We start from the raw sequence: 26,715 nt of genomic DNA, 5'->3' as shown, positions 1-26,715 counted from the left end.
CACCCGGGGAGATTTCGGCGCGAAATTTAAAAATGAAACTTTGAACTTGATTTTCTCCTCTATTAATAAACCTATGATGGCGAAATTGACAACATTAGAATTCTCAGAGCACAATTTATCGATCTAAACCGATTCATTATTTCTCTTTAGTGTCCCTTTAAGGTGGAGCTAAACTCACTAAAGATCATATTCGAGTTATGTGTAGTAGCCACAGAATGATCAGAAACAAGGAAGCGTCCAGGGAATCTTAGAATTGGGAAATGGAAAATCAGTGTGGGAAATTAAAGTAAAAGTGGGCAATCCTGGCAGCCACTAATCACGAAATAAGACCGACGGTAAACCATCAGCGCTGTGAAAATTCACCGAGCGTCTTAACGCGTTCGCTTGCATGCAAGCGGGAAATTCTTAGATACCGTCAGTGTTGGAAGCAGTAAAGAAAGAAACAAACACAAAGATCAAAGGAATATAAAATGACGTGAACCTTGTTCCAATCAGCGAGGTATAGCAGCATAAAAAAATTATGAGCCTAGCCTCTTCACCTGCATGTACCAGCTGTCCGCATCATGACAACTTATAGTTAGCTGTCTTTGGCTAAGCTTCACGACAGCTTAGTTAGTTGTATTTAGGTGCCTACGTCGCAACAACTGAGAAGTGTCGTTTAGTTTTTCTGCGTTATAACTTGGTTGTCCTTAGTTATTTGCGTCATGACAACTGTTTTCTTTAGTTGTCTGCAACATGTGACAACTTGGTCCCAACCTTTAGTTGCCTCCGTCAAGATAACAGCGACATATGGCGCTTTTCGAGGGCAAAATGTTCACGAGGTGTGCATATGAACAAAGAAGCATATGACTATACCTAATTATATTTATGCAACACCTCACCAAGGAGCATTGGGAATTTTAGTCGTACACCGAAAATCGTAAGGTACCGGGAGCCTTATAATGATTTTCTTTGTGCAAGTAGGTCCTCTTTAACAGCAGCTAGCAGACATTCAACTGTCCTCTTTTCATGCTACTAGAAGGCAAGCATGACTGCCCACAGATCAACTTTCACCCTCAGCCTCAGCTGGTATAGTCAAGAGGCGTTCATTCTCCGCGTTCTCTCAGACCGAAACAGACACGCCAAGTGAGGTTAACGTGACAAGTCCTGCCATCTTACTTAAATCTTTGTTTCAGAAATACCGACAAGTACCCGCAGAGAAGATGGGACAATACAAGCAGGGTGTGACAATTATTACGATAAATGCTAAACTTATAGTTAACCAAAACAAAGTGGTAAACAAGCAAGTTTAAAGATCTAAGAAAATACATACTACAAGAATAAAACAATATATAAATGTGTAGAAGAAACATGTTACATTGCATGTGTATGCATATAAGGCTCTAAAAATAGCAAGGATATAGTTATGCGCTAGTTATTATAAATTATGTGATGTGAAAAACGACAAATAAGTATGTAAATCAACTAAATGCTAAGTCAGTAAGAAAAATAATAAAGCATAGTGTAAAGAAGACAGATCAGCGTTCGGACGCTGGCGTGCGCTGGGCTAGCGAGACGAAGAGAAGAAGTAGGCAGAACGGAACAGCCAACAGGTCTGATTCAGTGCCACCTCCTGTCTTCCTGCGTCTTCTCTGGACCCAAATAAAGTTTGCATCATCATCATCATCTCCTTAGTGCTGTTACTGTCAAAAGCCTGAGAACACTGATCATTTTTTACTTCCCTGCGGTCGTCTTTTCATTAGCGATACGAAAAAGCGTTTCGGAATTTTATTCAGAAAACTCAAAATTACTCGGAATTCTCAAAATATTCGTTCCTTTGGGTTGTCCTCACTAGGCTACAGCAACAGGAACGTCTGCTAAGCCATATACGATTTCGTTGGTGACGCAAGAAGAATCGCTTGTTAGTATTATTCCGAATCAAAGTTTGGTACTTCGGAATTCCTCTCCCAAGTTTATTGTATTTCACAGTATTGTATTATAGCTCATCGTTATAGCTATATAAACTAGTCATTTTCAATTTTGTTTATACCATATGCGACCGAATTATTCCTCATCCTTCGTCTGAATTCAAAACATTTTCCCCTTATATTAACCGCCGCTTTCATGGCCAGACCCCCATAGTGGGTAGCAGCCAAGATTCCACGTGCAAGCAAGCAGGCAAGCCTAGCTGGCTGGTACATGTACCCTTATTTCTTCATGCCTGTGTTTTGCGCACCACTCACACGGGCGAGATAGAAATAGACACCACGGGTGCAAACTAACAACTATTTTATTTGAAACAACGAAATGCTCTTTTATCTCTAAGAAACACAGACGCCCACTGCCGGTAACGTCGGTGTTTACAGCATCCAACAAGCTTTCAAAGTTGTGCCCACGACTTCGAAAGATGGCGGAGTCGTGCACTACGCAGAGTAAAAACAGCTGCCAGATAACACACAGCCAATGTTACCAATACTGCAAAACAGGAGAGGTGTACCAGATTCATTTCAGCTGCAGCAGATTTTACGTGGGCAATCTGGAAGGTGTATAAACACCAGGTTGAGGGAGCACGACTCCGCATTACGTAGTTTAGCATGAACAATTCTGATGGATCATTGCAGTTCATCCAGTTGCACATCATTTTTTACGGACACAAAGATTCTGTCAATAGACAGGCAAAAAATAAACCGCGAGGTAATTGAAGCATTCCATATTAGAAATATGGGATATAAGTGTGTTAGCCAAGATTCCATCCCGATTTCCGATAAGGAATTCGATTTCTTGAAAATCACGTGTAGCAATGCTGCTACAGATGTGTGAGGTCGGCCTCAAGTTTGTTTGTCTTTTTTGATGGCGTTTTCATGACGTAGGGTTGCTGAAGAACACGTTTATTTGATTTATCTCGTAGGTTTTCGGGTCCACCGGCGGAGGGCGTCTGTGTTTCTTGGAGATAAAAGTGCATTTCGTTGTTTCAGATAAAACAATGGTGAGACACCCGTGGTGTCTATTTCTATCTTGCCCGTGTGAGTTTTGCGCAAAAAACAGTCATGAATCAGTTCGCCCAATTGTCAGTGTTGTTGCTATGTTTCTTATGGTTAATAAGGAGTACATGTACATTTATTTCGCATTTCTCAACGTTTTCTTTGTCCCTTTGCCCATTAGCCTTATCTTTGACCTCTGCGCATTTACACTGGCGGTGTGGCCCATTCTGCATGACTGATTAAGCGAAGTCACGTGCGCAGAGGCAGTTATGCGTATAATCTTGACTCTCGCTCGAAACGCATATCATTCGAGAGGAAGGGCGAATTGATGGGCCATGAATAGACACATATCGTGCTGTTCGCAGGCAGTGATCCAGGACGTCTGTATGTATGTATGAATACATATGTGGTGTTTTTTTTTTCTAAAAGAACCAAGTCCACTTTAAGTGAAACTGAGATAAATGCAATTTTTCGCTACTGACATAATGGTCGGGCCTGCCCCAACAATTTTTTGCCAGTGCATTCCTGCCACCAAAATACCTCAAACCTATATTGCGGCTAAAATCTACGTAGCCTACTATCGTCGGTGCTGCGGCACCGACGATAGTAGGTTACGCGATGATCTTCCCCTCGCGGGGCTAGGATAGTCGTCCACCGCATAAACAAAGTCTTTTAACTAACTACCTAACTATCGTCGGTACTCAGGAGTAAAATTTGGATTTGGCTCTTATAAATCGGAACATTTCATTTTGGTGTGAATTAGCTCGTAAAGGAAGCCAAAATCCCATCGAATGAACGATATAGCAATATCTTCCATCAAAATTCACACCATCCTTCTGCTTTCGTCGGCGCCGTTCTTTGTTGCATGGGCGTAATGGCGATGAATGGACTTGTAGAGCGTATTGCCCTTCCAGGCAACAAGTGCGCAATTCTGGGATGTCAGTAGCGTTTTCTTGTTCTCGGTATCTATTGAAGGCCTTCAAAAATGCTTCAGCTATTTCTCTTCTTCTTAGCGTATTCTTAGCTGATTTTACTCCGCATCGTTTGGGATCACTTCTTCCTCTTCATAAATAGATCAGAGTCTGATATCTTCTTTCCCGCTGTCTTCCATTTCAAACATACTGTCTTGGAGCGAGAGAATGACGTGATAGTGTAGCGCAAAACCTCGAAAAGAAACACGAAGAGGCAGAGAGCAGCGGGAAGTTCGACCTCTTACTCTTTCTAGTCGAGTTCTGCCCTGCAACATCGTGTCTTTCAGCAAGTACCAAATTGCCCAAGAAAAAGTCATTGTGGGACGAAATCACGATAATAAAATAACTAGGACACAAATGAAACAGATTAGATGTACGTAGCCATGTTGGTTGCTTGGTCACAATTTTTTGACGCCACGCTATGATTTAATGAATCTGGCTCATTTCGATTCAAACATGTGCAGGATTTGGCTCATTTTTGATTAGTGCAATCAGAATTCTCCCCATTTTGATTACGAATATTTTAAATTAGGAAGATACTTAAGGGTGCTTTACATTCCTGTGATATTTAGCCCAGTTTCGGTTTCTGAATTTGGCTCTTCTAGAAAAAAAATTCGGCAGATCCCACGTACCGTGGGAATCGATATTATGCGAAGCATGCGCGGGAAAATGGCTGTGGCGTATTTTTTCACATTGAGCGAGACGTAACGGAATGACGCCAGAGAAATGTGCAAATGGTATCGCACACACATATGTTGAAGAGTCGCACATGTGTTACATAACCAGTTGTTTACATTTGCGCAACGATGCTAACAGCAACATGGGTGTTACCAACACCAGACGCGGTAAGCAGATATGTAATGCTTATATTCTTCAATACTAGATAGCACGAATTCGAACAAGACAAAGAAGGAACACAGATGCACAGGACAGCTGTTATACTCGTGTTCAGAAAAATTCCTCTAAATATATACACAGCCGAGTGGCACGCGCAGGCGCACTGCACGTACACGTTACAGTCACAGTTGTAGCTGTTACAGTTGCGCTGGAGTTATTATACTTATACTGTCCCTTATGACGGACAACGCACGCACGCTTCACAAACTCGTGCGCATGTGTGAAAGGGGTTCTTGACAGTTCTTGAACAATTTCATCATCACCGTGATCAGTGAGCACGAGCAGCTGGACAGGAGTTGTTATTGGATCCGTTCGTCATCGCATCTAAACGGGTCTAAGTGTAGTGAAGTGCGAGGTGCAGTACAGCTGGTGGAAATCGTGGACGTCCCCTTCGAAGAAATGATCTAGGATGCCTCCTGTCCTGGACGTGGCAACGAGCTCTTGTGATGCCCTGTTCACATTCAGGCCGTCTTTCATGCAGTGTAAGCAGCAGGCGTTGTTGGGTTTTGATAAATCATTGTTGAAGTCACCGGTAATGATGAAAGGCATGGTCCTCTCGGAAAAAAACGATGACTATAATGCCTCAAAAGCCCCTGATGGAAACATAGGGAAGACGTAATAAATAAATAAATAAATAAATAAATAAATAAATAAATAAATAAATAACAGGCAAATTGTACTTCGTCTAAAAAGTAATAACACGAATCACGTACTTAAGTCTACACCATCACAAAAAATACCATAGGAAAGAACAGGGGGAATCCTTGTGCATGTGAGATAAGGATAATTTCCGCATGTTGTCATGACGATGGCTAAATTAAATTAAGTCCTAAAGTTTCACGTGCCAAAACCGCGATATGATTATCAGGCACGCTGTGGTGGGGTACACCTGCTTATTTTAAACCAATAACAGTTATTTAACATGCAGCTAAATTTAAGTGCACGGATGTGTTCGCATTTCGCCCCCATCGAAATGAAAACCTCCATGGCCGGGAATCGAACCTGCGCCCTCGAGCTTAGCAGCGCGAGGTATTAGCTGCTGACTGTGGTTATATGACTAACGTCGAGGAGAAGCTGTTAACTTGGTCGAGCAGTCCACGGAAGCGTCATTTACAGACGTTGGTAGTAAAAACCCTGCCCAGATGAGTGTAAATGCCGTACTGTCGTGTATGGTAAAACAACTTTTAGCAAGACTGCGCACTTCGAACTCGGTGTCCGCTGACGTAGAGCAACTGTCGTGACATTTTTTCCTTCCGATCACTGTAAAGACTAGCCGACACATACCCATGCAAACAAGTTTTATCTTGTTCGATTTCCTTCGTTTATTCAGAGAAGTGGCATTTCTCTGAGCTATCACAGCAAAAGGCAATATAAGACAGCCTTAAAAATGGCGTATGAACAAGAGAAGCTGTGGAAAAACTTAAAAGCATTCGCATTTTTCAAGAAAACGCTTATAGATTGCTTAAATAAATACAATGATATGCGTCTTTATTCTAGACACAAGCAAAACATGACTTCGCATTTACCGATACATTGCCGCCACTCAAATATTGCTCCAAAATTTGAAACAAGTGTATCTGGCACTTTTATGCCTGGTTTGCGCACAGTTTGACTCGATGACCGGAAATGAAAGAAGCCTACGTATCTGCAGCAGCGTATTTTAGTCGCACTAGTTAAAAAAACTAATCATTAATGAAATCATTATCTTACTTGCTTTAACGAACAAAACGGAAAAGAACTGTGACAGTGCAGTGATGTTTAAACGAAGCTGCGTCGAGCGCAACGTATTCTGTAATCATAGGAATAAAAACGTATATCACTTCACAAGCGTGCGGATGTACAGCGTCCAGACCATGGCGCAAGAAGCGCTGGCCGCCATGCGGAGAACTGCATGCTGTAATACGCAATAGTACGCAGTAAGACGCAGTAGTACGCAACACTTATGCAACTGTACGTAAAAGCACGTAACGCTACGCAATAGTACACAACAGCATGCTACAAGTAGTAGGCAGTCGTGGAGCATTGTACTCTAATACGAATATATTCGTCATGCGCCAACGCCACCCACGCCACCTAGTAGCAAACGAGTTGACATGCTTTTGTCGCTGCAGTGAAGATAAGACATGATGGGCGCACCACCGTTGATTTCCAAACGTCTGTAATTACGTAAGTCAACACAGGGGAACGCATTGTCATGACGAAAGCGTGCGTCGCAAGATATCGGTCCCCTGTGTTCACCCCCACAACCTGAGCAGAAAAAAAAAAGATATTGGCGAAGTTCACTTTTCGGAAATATCGTGGGCTATACCATTGAGTTAAAGCTTTATTGCACAAGGAGAGTATTGAATTATTATTGTTTGAGTGATTAACGGTAATTTCAGCCAAAACTATTAAAATTTGTCGTGCACCACTTTTACGGCGCGAAAACCTTTGATAACTGTGATGTGGAGCGTACTTGGGTTTTCTCAAGCCGCTGTATGCAGCTCTCTTTCTGTGTATTGTAAAGAGAGAAATAAACATTTCGTTTAAATTGAAAAAATGCGCCCATCACATTTTAGTTTAAGTTCTGGTGAGCGGGGTTTCTGTACAGGCAATTTCTTATGTCATTGAAGTTAAGACTACAGGAGGCTTATTAATTAGTTAAGAAATACATAATTTTCAACAGAATGGTTTAATTACAATCACATATCACAAAAAGCTTTAACGTATAAGCTACACTCCGCCAAATATTCCTTTGTAATCATTGAATGTATGGTTATTTATCATTAAATCAAGATATAAACATATCATTCAACCAAAATATAAACATTGACTTTGTTTCAGCAACAAAATTTTATGTCGCACGGCGGATTTCCAAAGTCATTGCTAGCACCACGATTACAAGCAAAAATTATTTATGATGACCAGAGATGTTGAACGACTTTGCATGACCTCGAGGAAAAACTGCGGTTCGAAGCAAATTGTGTACGTCTCACTTCAAAGACAAGCCACGAGTGCGTCAGACAGGTCTTTGATTAAGCGCAGACTTTGATTAAGAGACGAAAGCACTGGAAAGTTCAGCGGGCAATTATATGCCAGCCGCTTGTCACTGGACGTTTACTTAATCGTGATATAAAACGGAGCGACTGACCACGACGCCGTCAAGCCGTTCTTCACAATGATTCGTATAATCGCAGTTTCGGTGCTGCTCATTGCGTCTGAAGGTAAGAACCGCTGTTTTACGTCAGCAGTACATTTTAAAGCTGAACTAGATTTATTTCTCTTTGTACACAGGGAAGCGGTCTTTTCTGTGTCTTAAATTTTTTCCTCTTTTTTGTCTGTGTGTGTGCCCTCATCGAGACTCGGCCGATGCGAGGCTACCCTGGAATTTCGGATATGGCTATGGAGTAGCCTTCACAAAGTAGTTGGTCTTGTGTGTTGGATTGGTTTAGAGTTGCGTGTGATCAACGACCACAAGGACACCTCTGTATATGAGCGGCTTCAGTAAGGGCGCGGGGAGAGGGGGGGGGATCTCTGTCATGTGTTGGACTTCTCTTTCACGTCCACCAACACCCCACCCCCTTCCCCTTCGCCTCATTCGGCCACAGCCTGAATTACTGGTTGAATATTTTTCTTGACATTCACTAGACCGCTGGTGCTGGTATGAACCACAAGTCCACAAGTATATTAACGTCATAATTTTCATCCACCCGCCGCGGTGGTCTAGTGGTTATGGTGCTCGACTGCTGACCCGAAGGTCGCGGGATCGAATCCCGGCCGCGACGGCCACATTCCCACGGAGGCGAAATGCCAGAGGCCTGTGCACTTAAATTTAGGCGCACGTTAAAGAACCCCAGGTGGTCGAAATTTTCCGAACCCTCCACTACGGAATCTCTCATAACCATATCGGGGTTTTGGGACGTGAAACCCCACCTATTATTATAATTTTCACCAAACTGCGACGGCTGGTTTCAGTGCACAGCGAGAGATAATGGCCTGGGTTAATCCATTGTAGGCCCTCTGTGTGCGCGGCGGGCAGAGCTGTGTATGTATCTGTGCGAGTTCGTGTGTGTGCTTGGTTGTGTGTGTTTTCTTTGATAGAGTACAGCACTGTGGCGTTTACCTCGCTTAATCAATTTCTTGAAGCGTACAGCTCACAGAAAACGAGAACAGAAGAGAGGGAGGACACACAGCGCTGCCTCTCTTTTTATCCTATAGTTTTCTGTGCGCTGTTTTCTTCAAGAAATGAATACACACCAAACTTCCTCAACTTGCCATTTTCATCTGCAGTTGGTGCTTTCTAATAATCGTGGGTATAGTGTCTTTGCGCTACACCAACAGTATTTGCCATTTTGACAATTCCCTCGATACCACCATGACCAAAATGCTGTCACGTTTTGCGACAGCAAAAAAAAGTCTCTGGACCTCGGCTGATAAATATGCATTTGGCAGGAATGCAACATCCAAGGCTCGTTTACCCACGCCTTCTCGAAGAACGTTCGGCCGATGGAAGAATGGTGATGCACTTGCACGATCAGCTGACGCTGAATCTTAGGAAATCGTCGGTGGCTGCTCGCAACTTCCGCGTTCTGGAACACGAAGATGGACGTGAAGTGACACATTTCGTAAGTACTTTTCTTGCTGAATTTATTGGGCGCTATTGATAACACCAATAAACGCATTCACCACATGTTCTTGTGAGAGCATGGCATACACACAGTCTTAGAGTACGACCGCAGCGAGCGCAGTCGTCCGTCGACAATAAACTGATCTTCGGTGAAAGGCATCGGCATTTAGATATATATGCGCCGTACATTCCAGCGTTATCGCCAGTGCACGCGCAAGTTCCAGAATGTGGTGCGCGGTCGCCAGGAAAAGCAAATACGCTTGCCAATATTACGTTAGTTATCAAAACAATATATATTATTACATGTTAACACGCACCGTTGTGAAATGCGAAGTAGGATACATTGTCCAACATTTCGGTATAATCAACGCTAATGACGGTGAGGTTGTTTAGAGATTGACATATGTATATATGTAGAGCGAGAGAGACAGAGAGGGGGAAAGCCTGCTGACAGCATGTATGACTGCCGAGCTTTTGGTTGAATTTCTCTGGCACCCTTATATTCCCCTACTCCTTTCATATAGCGACGCTGAGCCGTGCTTCTTTATAGGCTACAGATATAGCGTCACCTTTTCTTTTTCCTAGTAGTACCTATGTGACCCCCCTCCCCCCACTCACCACTACCACCAAAAGCAACAAGCCCGGATGAGAGCTGAACACGAATTAGCCGTGCGGCGAAAGAGGACAATTAGCGGGAAAATGACAGAGACATGAAACAAGGAGAGTATTAACATAATTTGGGCAGTGCATATGCTAAATGCGCTTAGTAGAAACATTGAAAGCTAAAAACTACCTCATGTACTAAATACGTACATTACTCACGCCGCTTATCTTCACCGATCAGTGCAGCTCGACAGGCTGCAGTGGGACTTATCTCGAAAACTGGCATGAGTATAGTATACGACAAGCCTTTTTATTATTCCTGTTCTTGATGCAGACTACATATTAGCGACAATAATTTTCGAGAAGCACATTATAATCAGAAAACATCACTGAGTTCGGCCACAAATGCTCTTCTTTAGCGTATATACAAGTGCATGTTGGGATGTTGATCGTTCAATATTCCAAAGACAATCAAATCTGTACGCGGCTCTCACTAAGCGTCATTTTAACAGTTCAACGGAGAAGACCTCGAAAAAGACCTCCACGAGGATGAGAAGCAATTCGCGAGTGTCCACGTCAGGAGAAGAGATGGCGGCGTCGAAGTTGTGAGTGTCACCTATTTTGTCTCACACCATACAGCTCCACATGTCTAATTTTACAGCGAAAGCTGTTGTGAGATCACAAAAACAGCCGTTTTTGGCACCGTAGCTGTCCGCCGCCGCCGCCGCCGCCGCTGTCCGTAACCGCTATCGCGCGAAATAACGAGAGAAAAAAAAATAAATAAGAAAAGATATCCAGGATGGGACGGGGTTCGAACCTGGGCCCTCTGCGTGGGAGCCCAGTAATATACCACAGCGCCACGCCGGTCTGCGCCAGGCCTGCGCGGAAAGAGCAGCACAGTCACAGCGAAAGCTGGAAGAGCGGCAATTCTAGAGCCCGTTATAATCTCTCTTGGGGCTACTAATACAAGTACACTGGCAAGGTAGCGACTACGCTATAAATCATAATTTTTGCGAACTTGAGAAGCGCCCACTACGCCATTATTCGTCATTCTGCGGAGAAGCGAAGTACCAGCTACATATCTGTAAGGAATTATGTGCACTTTGTTGATGCGGCAGCTGAGGACGATGAGGAATTATGGCTGAGTCCTTTGTAATGGGTTGGAAGCTTTAAACGACCCACTAATTAGGTAATTCGCATTGTGTGACGCCGGTCGTTATAGAATAAACAATCAGCTACCTCTGTGAAGACACGTCTCACTTTCCTGTTATACCGATTCCTATGACAGAGGGATCGGCCATGTTTTTTTTTTTGTGTACTGCGTCTTTCAGTAACTGTCACGCGGTGCACTGCGAAAGTTCAAAAACCGTTGTGATAATATATTTGCGGTACAGTGCAAGCAGTGTTGGCGGTAACGCGTTACAAGTAACGGCGTTACCGGTAACGCGTTACTTTTTTCAGTAACTTAGTAACGTACTCGTTACTATTTCGGAACTGTAACGGGTAACGTACTTACGTTACCATTTTTCGGTAACGCGAGGTGTCACGTTACTCGTTACTTTTTATTTCAATTATCTCAGGAACATTACACAAAATTTTTTCGTCTCGTAGGAGCTACTTTCCCAGAGCTCTCCCCGAAAAAGCGATCGCGCGCGGGGTTCTTTGTTGCGCAGGGAAGATTGCATTTTGGAGCAAATTTTCGAAATTCCTTAAATGGATCTGTTAGTTTCGGCTACCATGCTATTGAGGTTCAAGTTGTCGTTGATCGTCGATGAATAGAAGCGAAATGCGGTCCTCGTAACCGTCAAAAGCGAGCTGTCTAGATTTTCTTGTCTTGCGGAGATCAAGACTGGGGGTATAGCGGCCTGCCTTAGCTCAACGATAACTTCTTCGGAAAAGCATTCTCAACAACATCTCCAACTACAGATGAACGGCTGTCTTGGTACCCTTGGTGTATCATTAAATCGCGCTGAGTGGGTTCAAGGAAAACCCGCAGCGTTCACCAGCTTTTTCTGAAAGTCAATACAGGAGTACCGCTAAGCGTGTCCGTCGAGCGCCTATTTAGCGTATGTGCGGACGTATTCACCAAGAAACGAGACAAACTGTCCGATGACAGCTTTGTAATACAACTGCATCTTTCATTCAGAAAGTTGCAGTTACATTAGGAAGTTGTTCGTGCAATACTTTGACACTGCTTATAAACGTCGTTACCAAAGTAGTTTTGCGTCTTGCTATCTGCAGCTGCGATGAGCTTTCTGGCTATTGAACTCCTGAGGAAGCGAGGCTCACCCTGAATAGCTTCACATACACAGTCGCAATCTTTTGCGGTAATTATGCAGGTTAAATTGAAAAAAAAAATTGCGCGCGAATACGTTCTGCCGGATTTATGCCATTTAAGCACTTTTTGTTGTTACAAGTTTGCGCATTAATTTTGTTAGTAGAAGCACGCCGTTATAATTACTGCAAGTTTGTTCAGTGATGTTTTCTTTCCGGAGAGCGTTGATGCTGACATCGATCGTCTTATATTAATGCCACATTGAGAAAAATCGCCTTACCATGTGCCACAGAGTTAGAAGCCATCAAATATAACTGTACAGGCTACTTCAGGCCACTATATACAATATTGCCAAGGAACAGCAAATTTGTGCAAAGTATTCTGGTTAAATCAATACTTATTAGGTTTTATAAAATTCTTATTGTTGGTTCCTGTAGCGAAGATGCAATGATTAAAGCAGTGATTCCACTCCTGCGCCAACTGTGCCAAAGTGCGCCAAATTGTATTTACTGCGCCATCCTGATAATATCGACGAAATTTGCGCCAAACTGCGCCAAAGTCTCGGGTTTGGGGGCGTCTATCACCGGCAATCGCACCGCCGGCGCGTCAGAACATGTGCAGCTCGATCTTGGGGCTGCCAATAAAGTCGCAATCATGGACCAAGAATTATTCCGCTGAATAAATAGCGCTCGCGCGTGCGTTCCGAGTAAGCCACGATGCCATGCACGGTGCCTGCCGACGCAGCTTCTGTTCTGCAAGTCGGCTCGACAGCAAAACGCGCTCTCCGCTCGTGACGTCTAGGCCTATCGGTAGCGAGAAAGTCGACGGCGATTCATCGGCGGACGTCGTCTGTTCCAGAAACGCTGCTGATAGCTCGTTTCAAGCGTCGCACGGCACGTAAGGAAAGCAATGTTCAGTAATAACTACATGAGTGCCGCTAAAATGTCTGTCACTTCTGTTTCCGGACATCGCGGAATGAAATCTGGGATCGCTCGCAGTAGATATATGGGACAATATCGAATTTTCCTTGCTTCGTGTTTGTGGAAGAGCACGCGAACGGTGGAAACGCGTTGACACTTTTCCTCAGACATACTTTATCCATGGACCTTCATCCAGAACAGCTTTTTCGTAATTCCTTCCGCCAGCACGTCCGAGTTTGTAATCACTCTGCGGTAAATACCCCCAAAGGCCTTGCCCTTTCGAGCTCACGTCCTAGGGTTCCAATTCGAATTTTTTGCTTGCTTTTTTAAAAATGTCATCTCATTAGTAAAATCATATCTCCTGGTCGGAGCAGCCGCAAATGCGCAGCTGTCAGTAGCGGGCCCGTCGCTGACGGCCCACAGTGAAGCGGCTACGCCATGTTACACGTCCGCCCCTCGCTTTCGGGGGCCAATAGCTAACGGTTAAAAAAAAAACTCAGTTTCGCTTAAGAGCGAAGCAATGAATGCGATACCAAAAAATTGTATTGTGAACCGAAGTAAGACTAGCAGCTAACTCTTTTGGATCCGATCTCGCGTAACTCAACAAAACGCTGGTTTAAGGGAATATGGCCCCTCCGGGAACCAAAGCGTTTTCTTGCTCTGAGTTCTCTAAACGCGAAGTAAGCGTTGAGAGCACAGCAAGTTTACGAGCCGTCTCCTGATGCCTCGAGATAGCGCGCGCGCAAGCGACTGCGCCCTTCGAACGATGCGCCCCCCCCCCCCTTCCGCTCACCTGGCGTCCCTTCATGCTCCTTACGAAAGACGGGCGGGGCGTTTCCTCTCCGTTTGATGAGCAATCGACGGCAGGCCCGCACGCGGGAAGATGTTATCTCATGCGCTGTCCGTGCGGCGGAGACAGACGGCCGGCTAGTTTAATCTCCGCTTCAGCCGCGTTCGTCGCCAGCGCTCGCGAGCTTTTACCCGCGGCTAGAATGCGCGTGGTGATGTTATTAATTTGGACTTTATACGGAAAATTAGGGCAAAGGCGACGGCAAAAATCCGCCGAGAGTGTCCATATAATTGCTATCGCAAGGGTCAATGTACGGGGCAGATTTTGCGCCCCCCCCCCCCTCTTAGGTGATTAAGGGGGCGCCCCCCCCCTTGCCCCCCCCCCCTGTGCGCACCCCTATGCTCCTGAGATGATTTTTTCCATGAGATTTGCAATGAATCGAAATATTTCTAGCCTTCATAAGAGCCCCATAATAATACTCAGGTGCTTGAATGTTAATGCAATATGCTTCTGTATTGCACTCCGGGATGTAAAATTCGCTGCTCCAAAGTGCTCCCAGATGCAAAATTATCTGCTCCAAAGTGCCCCAAGATGAAAATTTTGCTGCTCCAAAGTGCTCCAAGACGGAAATTTTGCTGCTCCAAAAATTGCTCCAAATCAGAAGTCCTCGGTAGCATCACTGTTAAAGTTTCTGATTATGGAGTAACGGCAGAAGTAACGTCCGTTACTTTTTTTCGGTAACGGTAACGGTAACGCGTTAACTTTTTTTATGGGTAACGCAGGGCGGTAACGCGTTCCTTTTTTGTTAGCGTAACGAGTAACGTATTTAGTTACTTTTTTTTGGTAACGCATACAACACTGAGTGCAAGTGACATGGGCGGCTTCTTCGTCTTTTGCAATCTGCATGCCTGTATCGCCTGAACCACAAGTTACGCAGTACACCAAATAGACCATCGATGTTTTAATATACCTTCCTTATCCGTATCAGTCAAATAGTTGACATTTTTTAAATGCTGATTTGTGTGCGCATGGCACCACAGTCCTCGAGTTTCTCTCCAATGTGCTCTTGCCCAGCCCCAAATAAAATCATTTGGTGAAGTTAGCGCGCGTGTTGTGGTCCATCTGTCCATGTGGTCTTTGCGGTTTATTAGCAGTAGCTCAACAGACTATTCGTCGGGTTAAAATAAGTATAATAGGTATAGTATACTGATAATGGCTGTATTACTGAATACAACTTGCGAAGTAGGTCTCCACCTTCAGCCTCTACGAGGACCGCTGCATGTGCAAATTATAGACCAGCCAGTATTTAAGGATAATTGAAAAATTTGTTGAAGCGCACCAAAAAAATCACAGCATATCCACGGAGTGAATGATGATGAGTGGGCGAAGCTGCGGAGGTTCATCGGTAAACCGTGAATCTTCCGTGAATTCTGCCCCAGTACATCATCACCGACGTGAGATCTGGCGCGTTTATGCTAAAGGTTCAATGAGTTATGACGACTTGCAGCTCACTTTAATTTTACATGTACGCTGTGAATTTTCATTGTTTAGAAAATCATTGCTTTAGAAAACATCTGGCGTCTTTCGTTAAGCAGCTGGCGTCTTTTCGTTTTGCTTTAGAAACATCTGGCGTTCTTTCGTTTTGCTTTTAGAAAACATCTGGCGTCTTTCGTTGGTTTATTTCATCAATCAACGGCGTTTTGAACAAAATTTTGTATTGTTTAATCACGCACAGGAGAAATCTCACCAGGCACTACCTTGGAGGTAAACAATGGCTGCTAATGGGAATGAGAGACAGAAGAAGTCGGCTTTTAGCTAACACTTACACTTCTACTTCTACTAACGTTTCCTACTGGAACATGCCAATGGCTGCTAATGGGGAATGAGAGACAGAAGAATTCGGCTTTTAGTTAACGCGCACGCTGCGAATTTTTTATTGTTCAACAACGCACAGGAAAAATCTCCCATCGGCACCACCTTGGAGGTCAAGATCTGGTACTAGCGTTACGACTGGTTACGCACTACTACGACTACGAGGGACGAACGGGTGCCGCATTAAGGAGCTTCGCCCCTAAAAACAGACCGGACAGAAGAGGCTGACAAGGACTGTCCGTCTGTTTTTTGGTGCGCTTCAACAAATTTTTCAATTATGAACGTAATCCAACTGGCCCAACTTACCATCTTGCTGCAGTATTTAAAGAATAATAATGTAGCGCACACATACGAGGACCCAAAGAAGGCGCACAATGCTGCTTTCACTTTCCGCTTAACACCTCGTTACTAAGGTAGAACCAGTTGTAGCCAGGTGCACTGGCATCAAGAGTGACTAAATTTACAGTCTCCAACGCAATATTGCTTAACGCTCGCTACCGCACAACGTTCCCCTGCTATGCTTTCTATTCATTTCATGGGAAATAAAAAGGCAGCATGCATCCCAGCTGTTGGTTCTTAAGTTCCTATGCACCCCGTACATAACAACAAAAAAACTATATGTCTTGGTGGGAAAAAGTACCACACGCTTTAACGGTATGGCGGTCATTTCAATGTTGTATAATATGGCTCGCGCGGCGCTTTGCAGGAAGGTGTGGCGGGGCCACGCCACAGGATTGAGCCAATGCCCACAATGGAGAGATCTGGTGAGGGCCTCATTCCCCACTTGATACACGAAATTGAAAGCAAAGAAATGCACGACATTGAGATGATGCCGACTGGGAAAGGTAAGTCACGTAAGTGAGCAAGTGTACAGCCTCTTCGGCAATATATATAAACGATATGCGTTTGTAGGGGAGTAAGTATAACCGAAAAATTTGATTGTGTTTTTAGTCATGTAGTTGCTTTCTACACACACAAAAAAACAATTCCATGCATTAAAAGCAGCTACGGCTACTATCGCATCCAATACCAAGATACTCTCTTAATTACGCAGCACGCAGGAACATGTCAGCAGGACACAAACAAATACTGAATATAACAACAAGCATTGAAAAGCCTACTGAACCATAAATCCAGTTTGTGACCCTGCACTGGTGAAGGCATAAGGCAAGAGAGAACGATAAGAAAGAAAAGCAAAAAAATGTGAGGTTAAAAAAAAGGCAGTGCATTCGGTATGCAGGCAAGAAGGGGAGTTCACAGAAAGTTAGGTGGAGAGTTACAGGGATCAAATATGTTCAAACAAAGAACGACTTTGACTATAGAGCCAGCATCTCGACGAAAGAGACCTCGCCTTCGCCAGTGAAAAACTACTTTCCTTGGCAGCCTATTACGGTGGCTGTTTGCCACCGTTTCTAACTAGATTTAAAGCAGATATTGTTTGGCGTAAGACGAGGAAAACATGGAAAAAAATGAATTTGTTATCAATCCAAGACGCTTATATGCTAAACTGGACCGATGTGTTGCTTGAAAAGTTGTACGTCAAATAATAACAAAAGAAACTAAAATCGAAGTGTTTTCTCAAGTAATCCACGGCACATAGCGATGTATTACTATAGTATATCTATAGTATATTTAGTACGAAATTCTAATACCAGGCTACCACAGCCACAGCGCTGATTTATATCTACACCGACCTAGAGTATGCTAGTGCAGTGCAGCCCCACGACTAGAATCGAAAACCTGAAGCTCAGAAATCGACCACTAAAGACATTAGTGATCATGCAACAGTGAATATTCACATGAAGCGGAATACCATATTTTCATAATACCATCCTTGATTTCTTGAACTGACACTCATTCAGCGAATCTAAATACACCGTCAATTATTCGCTCTAACCGAAACGCTCTACCTGTCCAGTTCCACGTTTTCGCGTTGTTGTCACGAAGCGTCTCATGCCTCGCTTTGGTGTAACGAAGGTCTCACGTTTGATACACACGAGCCAAGCAGCCTGCGCGTTTGGAAAGCCAGGGCTTGCTTGCCCGTGAACGCCAGCTTACCCAAAAGGCTAATTCGTGTGTCGGAGCCAGCGAAGAGACAGCGGAACGTCGGCGTCGGTATTTAGAAAAGAATCTACGGAAGAGTGAAGCGGAGGCGAAACGCCAGCGCCGGGAGTTAGACGCACTGCACTCGAAGCAGCAAACGTAGAAAAACAGTAGAAAGGGGACCATAGAACAAAAAATAGATAATGGCAAAACAAATAAGATAATCACACGGAAAGAACAGAAAACAGCAGCTAAACACAAGAAAAGAACAGAAAAGAACAAATAAACACAAGTTAAACACAAAGGAAACACAGGCGAATCAATGCTCTGCAGTTCGTACAGCTCTCACTCGGGGTGGAAGTAGCCCAGATTTTTTTTATTTTTCTCACCAGAGCAATCACAAAATTTCGTAGTTCCTGGTACTTTATGACTTATTATTTTAAAAGTGCAAGTACTTTTCTTTAAAACTTTATGATGCCTTCTAAAGAGGCGCTTCACTGATTGGTTTGTTCTGTTTTTCGTTCCAGGTGCTTCGACTGTGAGTGAGAGGAATTACGGCACCACTCAACGTGTTCCGTATTCTGTTACGATAGAACTCTTCGTGGTTTCTGATTTACCACATCATAAACACTTCAAGAGCACTACTAAACTAATAGAATACATCTGCGTAACCGTGAATTCTGTGAGTAACTGTCAGTCCTTTCTTTAAAATTGATTTGACTTCCACAGAAAGTAGCAATTCTGTGAATACTGCGTTCAAGCGGCAGGCCTTGCAAGCATTGGTTCATAAACCGAAAAAAAAAAGTTGAAGTATTTAATAAGCTTTCTGTATTATACAAAAAGAACTGAACTCGAGATAGCTAAAAGGTCATATTAAAGCTCGTGTTAGGTTATTTCAGCGCCCACTTGGATGTAAAAACAATCTACCGACCACATGGCATAACTGCCTTTACACCACTGGAGTAGCCATGCCACACGCTCCACTTGTAGCTTGCGACATACCAGCTTTACTATCGGGTCATCACTGTACGTATATGACCTCGCCAAGTGTTACGCCCACGACGACGACTCCCTAACACTATACACAAAAGCATTTCGCGCCTTTTCGCTCCAGGGGAGGATGAAAGAGCGCATTTCGCTGTTTCCTCCTCCACTGCGCCAATAGATGGCTCGGTTATGACGACGATACGAAACGCAACAGGGGGTGCCCAAGAGCTACGCTGTAATAAAAATATCATTATTAATACAACATACGCATTACGACCACGCAGAAGTGTCCGTGGGCAATGCAGACAGTAAAGGCAAGACCAAGCGTGCAGCTGAGCGATAGGATGCGTGCGGAAACCACCATGGAAGATATGTGTGTAGGCAAGTGACACGTAGAGTTTGTACGGTGAAAACCTTGACGAGATCCGTTCAATTAAGAAATTTGATTTTTAAAAAAAGTTTAGTGAAACTTTCGCTGAAGTGGCACGATATAAATCTCAGTAGTGTCACAGTATGACTTGATACTTATCGGACTAACACTTTGCAGGTGAACTTGAGGTATGCAGACACCAGTTCACCAAAGGTGAAGTTCCTATTAACCGGACTCGAGAAGGACGAAGTAATCAGTTTTTTCTTGTTTGCTTGCATGGGTGAATTGTAACGTACTCTATGAACGACTGCGTCATTTCTTTTTTTTTTTTTTTCAGCGTAGCCCATACAGAAATGGCACCGGCATATATTTGGAAAGCTCGTCTTCTCTGGATCAGTTTCGGTTGTACGCGCACAGTAAACGACAAAAGTTCGGCAGTCCAGATGTGACATACCTATTCACCGGGTATGCTCCACGTCTATTTACCTATAGCCATTTTTTTAACACCGCAAGACTTGTATAGCCAACTTCAGGACGGCTGGTTTTCGCAGGTACGATGTGTTCACTGCAGCGAATGATGGGACAAAGAGCACGAGCGTGTTAGGTAAGTTTATTGAGCTTTTCTGTGAGACTCACCACTGCTACAACAGCGGTAAGCGACAACTGCCAAAAAGGTGCTATACCACGCTTGCAGAGATCCCGACCTTGATAGGCATGAAGTCCAGGTGTCTGATTTTCTTTCGCAATGAAATATATCTCGATGACGGCTACCGCAGAAATCACGAGCGCGCTATACAGTCATATTATATTAGTTGTTCTATAAACATGGTCCCTAGACGAGGTGGTGTTTTGGGCGAGTAGGTATAAAGATATTTTTAGTTTGAGAAGTGCAGCTAACGCTTTGCTCTTCGTTTTTACTGCGATGAAAATGTGAAAGTTATAAAAGTGCCACGGAGTGACAGACGTTTCGGGTGAGCTAAGAAAAGGTTAGCGCAGCTTGCAAGGTCAATCTTGCAGCTTGCACGAAGTCGCGCAGGGCTGTCTCAAAACAGGCCACCTAGCTGGCCCTGGCTTGGCTAGACTTTTACCCTCTCACCTGTCTCTTTCCCACCCCTTGCTATACTATGCTATACCGCTTGCTCTCTTTTTTATCTTTTTTTAATGCGAAGCATTTCTTAGAGAACCAAAGGCATTTTGAGCGTTTCTATCTATCTATCTATCTATCTATCTATCTATCTATCTATCTATCTATCTATCTATCTATCTATCTATCTATCTATCTATCTATCTATCTATCTATCTATCTATCTATCTATCTATCTATCTATCTATCTATCTATCTATCTATCTATCTATCTATCTATCTATCTATCTATCTATCTATCTATCTATCTATCTATCTATCTATCTATCTCTCTATCTATCTATCTATCTATCTATCTATCTATCTATCTATCTATCTATCTATCTATCTATCTATCTATCTATCTATCTATCTATCTATCTATGTAGCCGCTCACGTCTGGGTGCTCTCCTGATCGCCTCCTTAACATGGTGTGGACTAAAACTGGCATGGGAGGGTTTGAAGAATATGACTGTCTGGTCGTGACCTGAATAACGTGGTGAAAATCATGTCGCGTACGTCGTCAAACCCTTTCCTCCAGACACGTGTGGCACATACCCGTATACCACGGGCCGCGGAATGCGGGTATGCGCCACAGGTGATTGGTAGTATTACCCAGGAGCGGCGAGAACATACATTGGTCATTTAAATGTGAGAGCGTTAAATAAACCCGACATCGGCAGCGTTGACCTGACGAATGCAAAGAATAAAAGAACAGGATCCCAGCAGGAATCGAACCCAAGCATTCTGCTGGGCAAACCTTTTCTACCACTGAGCCACGCCAGGTCTATAAACAGCTTTGGAAAGAGACCCTATGCAGGCGTAATGTCGGTGCAACGTCAATTGTGGTTGTAGTGCTGGCTATCTAATTATATAACAAAGCAATAAATACTATATTTACTCCTACGATACAGGCCTCATGTCGGATTAATGTCAATTGTGGTTCCAGCGTTGGCTCCGCTTTTATAGCAGTCTAATAAACATTACATATATTCCAGTAATTCAGCAAGCCATATTCAAGCGTTGCTCGACCCCGGAGGAATACGTTAACGAACGCTACGTATCATATTCACAACATCGCACCGCACTGTGTGCTTTGTTTCGATATAAGTGTGTCTCTGTTCTAACGTGAGTGCTGGCGTTACGTCAGACAATAGGTTACCCTTTAAACACCAGGTTGTTTGTCGACGTGTCTGGTAAGCCTACGATGTGCACACATCTACTACACTTACAAAAACACATCGATCCACCTTGTAACGCTTAGCTCAAAGCCAAAACTGCAGCATAGACAATTACTCGCCGGCAGCTTCGCATGAGACCGATTCCCACAAGGCGTGGGAGCTACCGAATTCTTTTAGTCTGTCTTTCCATCTCTTTTTCTCTATGTCTGTTTGTTTCTCTGTCTTTCTACGATTTTCTGTCTCTCTTCCCTTTCCTGATCTCTTTTTCTCTCTTTCTCTTTTTTACATGTCTTTCCTTCTGTCTGTCTCCGTAGACGTTCTCTTGCCTTCTATCTTTTTCAGTCCCCGACCATAACAGTTCTGCTGTAAAACTCACATAGCTAATATTTGCCACAGAAATTGGGCAAATCCCACTACTCACCCCACTGGTCCACTAAAGTTTAACAAGGGAACACACGGGCGGCAAACAGCGATGTGGAGCCTCCCGTTTCAGCTTCTCTTGTTAACAATCTGTAAAGAGTGCTTGGGTGGTGATTGAGCACGTGTCAGTTCATGAAGATGGCAATCTTCTATCTACGACAAACGGCAAACCTCTACGATAACAGCTCTGCTGTAAAAGTCAAGATTCTGACGTAAACTGTCGTCATCATAACAAGGCCACAGTCGTGTTGTTATGTCAGAGCAACAGAGAGGCCCCCTTCCTCATCTTCAGTTCACTGTGGTCGTCGTAATGCATCCCACTCACTCGTACCTTGACACAGTGGCCAGCGAAGAGGCTATTGTGATGGTCGCGACACGGCTGACCGCCTTCAAGACCTGCTCACAGTTCAGTGACTGTAAACGCCTGTCACCATTCCCTTGACGGCGCGAGTCCTCCTTTACCCTGAAATGCGTGCACCGCGTGGTAGTGCACCGCGAGAAACGCATTCAGTTGACTATTTTCTGTTGGTTTCTACCTGAAAACAAGGTCGTGTCAACCAATTTCGGTAGCCAAGCGTTTATTCGGGCTAAAAATCTCGGCGGCACAAGTTTTGTTCAGCATCCCTTTGAGCAGAGCAAGTTAATTAGTGTCTCGTGAGAGCATAGGATATCGCCTGTGCTATCCTTAATGTTGCCTAAACGGAACGTCACTGTTGTTTAATGTTTAATGCGCCTCATGGCATGCTTTGTCATAACAGAATTCGATCGACTTTCGCGTGAACTCTCGCAGGCATCGGTTTCGTCGGCGGCCTGTGCACCGAATTTTTCGTCGCCTTGGGTGAAGACACCGCTGGTCTCTACACTGGAATGCACACGCTAACACACGAGGCCGGCCACGTGTAAGATTGAAACATTATACCCTTATTCTCTCTGGATGCGTTCGGGTGATAGTGGTGATGATGATGATGACCAAAGCTCCTTCTCCCTCCCTCGTTGGTCCAGTCCGAAATAAGACAAGCTCCGCAATGGATTCAAACGTGAAAATAAAGCGATGACGGGCTTCTCACAACGGCCTACCTTGCGTCTCTGGCTTTCCTGGCGTAAAGATTCCTGGGGTAAAGTAAACAGCTCTTTGAATGCAACATGAGGGGTCCTTGGTCATGATTATCGAAAAAAAGATGCGTAGCCATAACCCTGCGCATTAAAAATTACGTGAAAGGTCCGAATGAGTAAAAATATGGGGCGGAACTGGCGTCCCCCTTTGGACGACTAGGGGGGGTGGTGGCGCCAATTCTGCCATATAGCTTTAGTAGTTATGGGGCAGACAGTGAATAACAGAGAGCCAGCTGAGCTAGTTGGTAAGTATTCATTCTAAAAAGACAGGGCGTGCAAATGCGGACACAAGAAAGGAGTCACGACACCACAAATGCCGACTAACAACTGACCAATAACGCCGTATCTAATCCCTACTTTATTTAGCCCGTGAGATACGCAATGAATGTACGGTATGCCTACGACACGTTTCTTGCTATCGCTTTCTGCAACCATGCTCGGACTTAACACAATGGACTTATTTAAACGTTCAGCGACAGTGAGGTCCCTTCCAGCCGCGGCCGCTGTAGGACAGACGGGCCGTTGCATTAACCGGAGATTATTGGAGCATAAGAGATCGCTAACCGAAGGCTCACATTCTAATCTATCTTTACATTGTCGAGAGTGTAAGTGCACGCCAAGATTCGATGAATGCGCAGTGTTGTACCGGCATAGGAATGAAGAAACACGCCTGATGATTGAAGCATGGCATATCGATAACAGTGGTAGCATGCGTGAGCAAACCGCCGATTAACTTGCATAAAGATGAAATCAAATGCCTTAACAGTTATCTTTCACGTAGACCCCCCGCGTGCCGGACTGATAGGTTCGCCTGTTGCATGGGCATGCGCAGGTAAGTTTCGTGAGACAGACAGTGACTAGGCAACACTTTTAGCTCATTATTTTAATTTCCTCATTCACCTATCGTGACGTGAAGCGTATTATAAGTATCTGACCCGTTCTGTTTCAGGCTTGGTGCCGCTCATGACGAAAGCAAACCAAAGCCGTGGATACAAGGCGACCCAGGATCACTAGAATGCCTCTGGAAGGAAGGCTACATCATGAGCTACGTCGACGGTGGAGAGAAACATCATCATTTTTCACCGTGTAGCTTGAGGCAAATTCGAAACGTTATCAAGTGAGACCTTTTTTTGTACTTTTCTGTATGACATTCACCTTTTTTTTGTGCATATCTAACGCCTATAAAAAAAGTCACAGTTTCGCCGCAAGGCCGAAGCAATGAATGCGATAGCAAGAAACTAATGCTATATGAAGTGAGGCTCGCCAATGGATACTCTCAGTTTGGACAGCGCTCTCCTGTTGCAAAGGCGGCCGAAGCCGCGAAGGAAACTAGCGTGCCTCAAGTGTCGAGCTGTGACACTTGATAGTTCGCGCTCATCTTCTGTTTGTTCGTTTAGCGGCGTCCCTTGAGCTCGAGTGGCTTTCGTACGCTCCGTAACATGAGCGCGGACATCACGGTGAAAGCGTGAAACATCCCTCTTCCCCTTAGCACAAGAAACCCGCGCGAGCAGACAGCGGAAGTAGCGGAAGGGCAAGTTCTCCCTTCGCAAGCGAGCTCGCCGACGACTTTTAAATGCGCCTGTCGCGCTCCTAACGCCATCTCGCTGGTAATGAAGAAACGCTTATAAGCGCAGCCGTCTCTGAGTCCGTCCAGCGGTAAAGTGTGTGTATATAACGCTCGCCGTTACCTACGTGGAGGATCTGCGTTTCGTGGCGTAGTGGCTAGCGCCACTCGCTGCGGAGGTAGGGGTTCCTGGTTCGATTCCGCGCTTCGGAAGCATCTTCCTGAATTATTTTTCTTTGGGGCTTTTGTATATATATACATACCTATACATATACCGTGCATGACGGCGGCGACGGCAAAATCCAGCCGAGACTGTCCATATAATTGCTATCACAATAAAACGCGTAATCTGGTCACTTACGAAAAAATTGGTGCCACTAAAGCATTGACAAGTTTGTCCGCCATTGACTTTTGAAACCTTTGACTAGCCTACTGCGGCGGTACTATCAAACAGACTTTTGAGAACACAACATCAGTTCAAGATATCAATGTTCACTACAGTTTGTTCAACTCTCGTCTTCGTAATTTTTATTTAATTTTGTCCTTGAGTGTGCGCCCTCCATATAATTCTGTGGTCCTACCAAAGCATTACCCTTGTGAGGCCCATCGTAGAGTGGAGCACCCCACGCTAAATCTGACCACCTGTGGTTCCTTAACGTGTAGCTAAATTGCACAGGTGTTTTTCATTTAGCGCTCCTCGAAATTCGGTGTCTGTGGCTTGAAATCAAACCTGTGCTCTGGTGCTTTGCAGCTTAATTAACTTCATAGCGACAAAGCTACCACGGCGGGTCATTTTGCATGCCGAAATTACACGAATGGCGTGCACACACAGGCTAAGCTATATAGGTGTTTTCTATTTTTTTAACGCTTTTACACGTTGTTCGCCGCCATATACTTTGCTGAAATCGTAAAATCTATCACGAGAAATTTAAAAGGAAGGAAAAATTGTAATTGCGCCGCAAGGATTCGCACTTAGGCGAAAGCCTTGTACAGTCGAGCGCGATATGAAGGTTATCGCGCGAGCGTCGACCAAGAACTACAACAGCGCCACGTGCCACAATACTCTTTCGAGGAGAAGGAGGCATCAGGCAAGCTTCACTCGCTCTTTTTGCTGTTCCTTAAGCGGTGATCACTCCCGTCTGAGGAAGGCGCATTTCCATTTCTTTTTTTATGGCGACGCTATTTATTTTGTGCAACTTATCAAGTCGTTCAAATGACGCAGTGCCAAGCACCAGCTTACCATCTTTCCAATCAATTTCGTTATCGTCCGCGGAGATAGGAGCCTACGAAGTGTACACCTGATCGCAGTGAATGGAGAGTTTAAAATAGAGAGAAAGGGCGAAGAGTCTGTTAATTGTAGGGGTGACCGTTGTAGCATTTAACAGCCAACGAGGGAGAGAAGAATGCGAAATCTTGATTTTCACTGTTCCGAAACGCGCCGCTAGGCCCCTGGGACGCTAGGCCGGCCGACGCTGGCACGATAACCTTCAAAACACGCTCGACTGTACGTCTCGTGCGAACGTGACCTTGAAGGAAAACAGCGGCAACGAAACGGAACGGACCAAAAAAAAAATCACGTGACCGCGCGAGCTGCGCTCTTCCTTTTTGTGAAAGCGTGAAATAGAGACGGTGAAGAATGTAAACAAGGCAGTCCCACGGTGCAGAGCACAGGACGTCATGGAAAGCTTCTGCTGAGCGATGCCGTCTGTTCGGATACAGGGTGCCCCAGCTATCTCTAGCCAGAGCTCAAAAATATGTCGATGCAATCTTTGACGATGCGACCAAATGCATTTTGCTGACCATTGCCTGGATTCAGTCACACTTTTTAGGGGCGAAGCTCCTTAAAGCGGCACCCGATCGTCCCCGTCGTAGTACGTAACCAGTCTTAACGCTAGTACCAGATCTTGACCTCCAAGGTGGTGCCGGTGGGAGATTTCTCCTGTGCGTTGGTGAACAATAAAAAATTCGCAGCGTGCGCGAACTAAAAGCCGACTTCTTCTGTCTCATTCCCCATTAGCAG

At 44.5% G+C, this 26,715-nt stretch overlaps 1 protein-coding gene across 1 annotated transcript; it reads left to right on the top strand.

Annotated features, from left to right (window-relative positions):
• The first annotated feature begins 7,940 nt into the window (after positions 1-7,940).
• On the top strand, positions 7,941-24,268 carry LOC119401235 (venom metalloproteinase antarease-like TtrivMP_A). The gene is made up of 10 exons (XM_037667920.2): positions 7,941-8,031; positions 9,260-9,432; positions 10,550-10,642; positions 16,601-16,739; positions 18,465-18,619; positions 19,472-19,543; positions 19,632-19,759; positions 19,846-19,946; positions 22,809-22,917; positions 24,081-24,268. Exons 1-10 carry the CDS (start codon positions 7,986-7,988, stop codon positions 24,250-24,252), a joined length of 1,188 nt encoding a protein of 395 aa, XP_037523848.1. The 5' UTR covers positions 7,941-7,985; the 3' UTR covers positions 24,253-24,268.
• Positions 24,269-26,715: the final 2,447 nt, after the last annotated feature.

The sequence above is a fragment of the Rhipicephalus sanguineus genome, chromosome 8 (assembly GCF_013339695.2).
Source record: "Rhipicephalus sanguineus isolate Rsan-2018 chromosome 8, BIME_Rsan_1.4, whole genome shotgun sequence".
NCBI lineage: Eukaryota > Metazoa > Arthropoda > Arachnida > Ixodida > Ixodidae > Rhipicephalus > Rhipicephalus sanguineus.
This window is presented reverse-complemented; position numbering and strand designations above follow the sequence as displayed.

What these genes read in the sequence shown, in the direction of transcription:
- LOC119401235 (XM_037667920.2), top strand. Translation starts at nt 7,986, where the DNA reads ATGATTCGTATAATCGCAGTTTCGGTGCTGCTCATTGCGTCTGAAG. An exon ending in GCTGCTCATTGCGTCTGAAG is followed by an intron (nt 8,032 to 9,259) that starts GTAAGAACCGCT and finishes TGCATTTGGCAG; the next exon opens with GAATGCAACATCCAAGGCTC. An exon ending in GAGATGGCGGCGTCGAAGTT is followed by an intron (nt 10,643 to 16,600) that starts GTGAGTGTCACC and finishes GGCGCTTTGCAG; the next exon opens with GAAGGTGTGGCGGGGCCACG.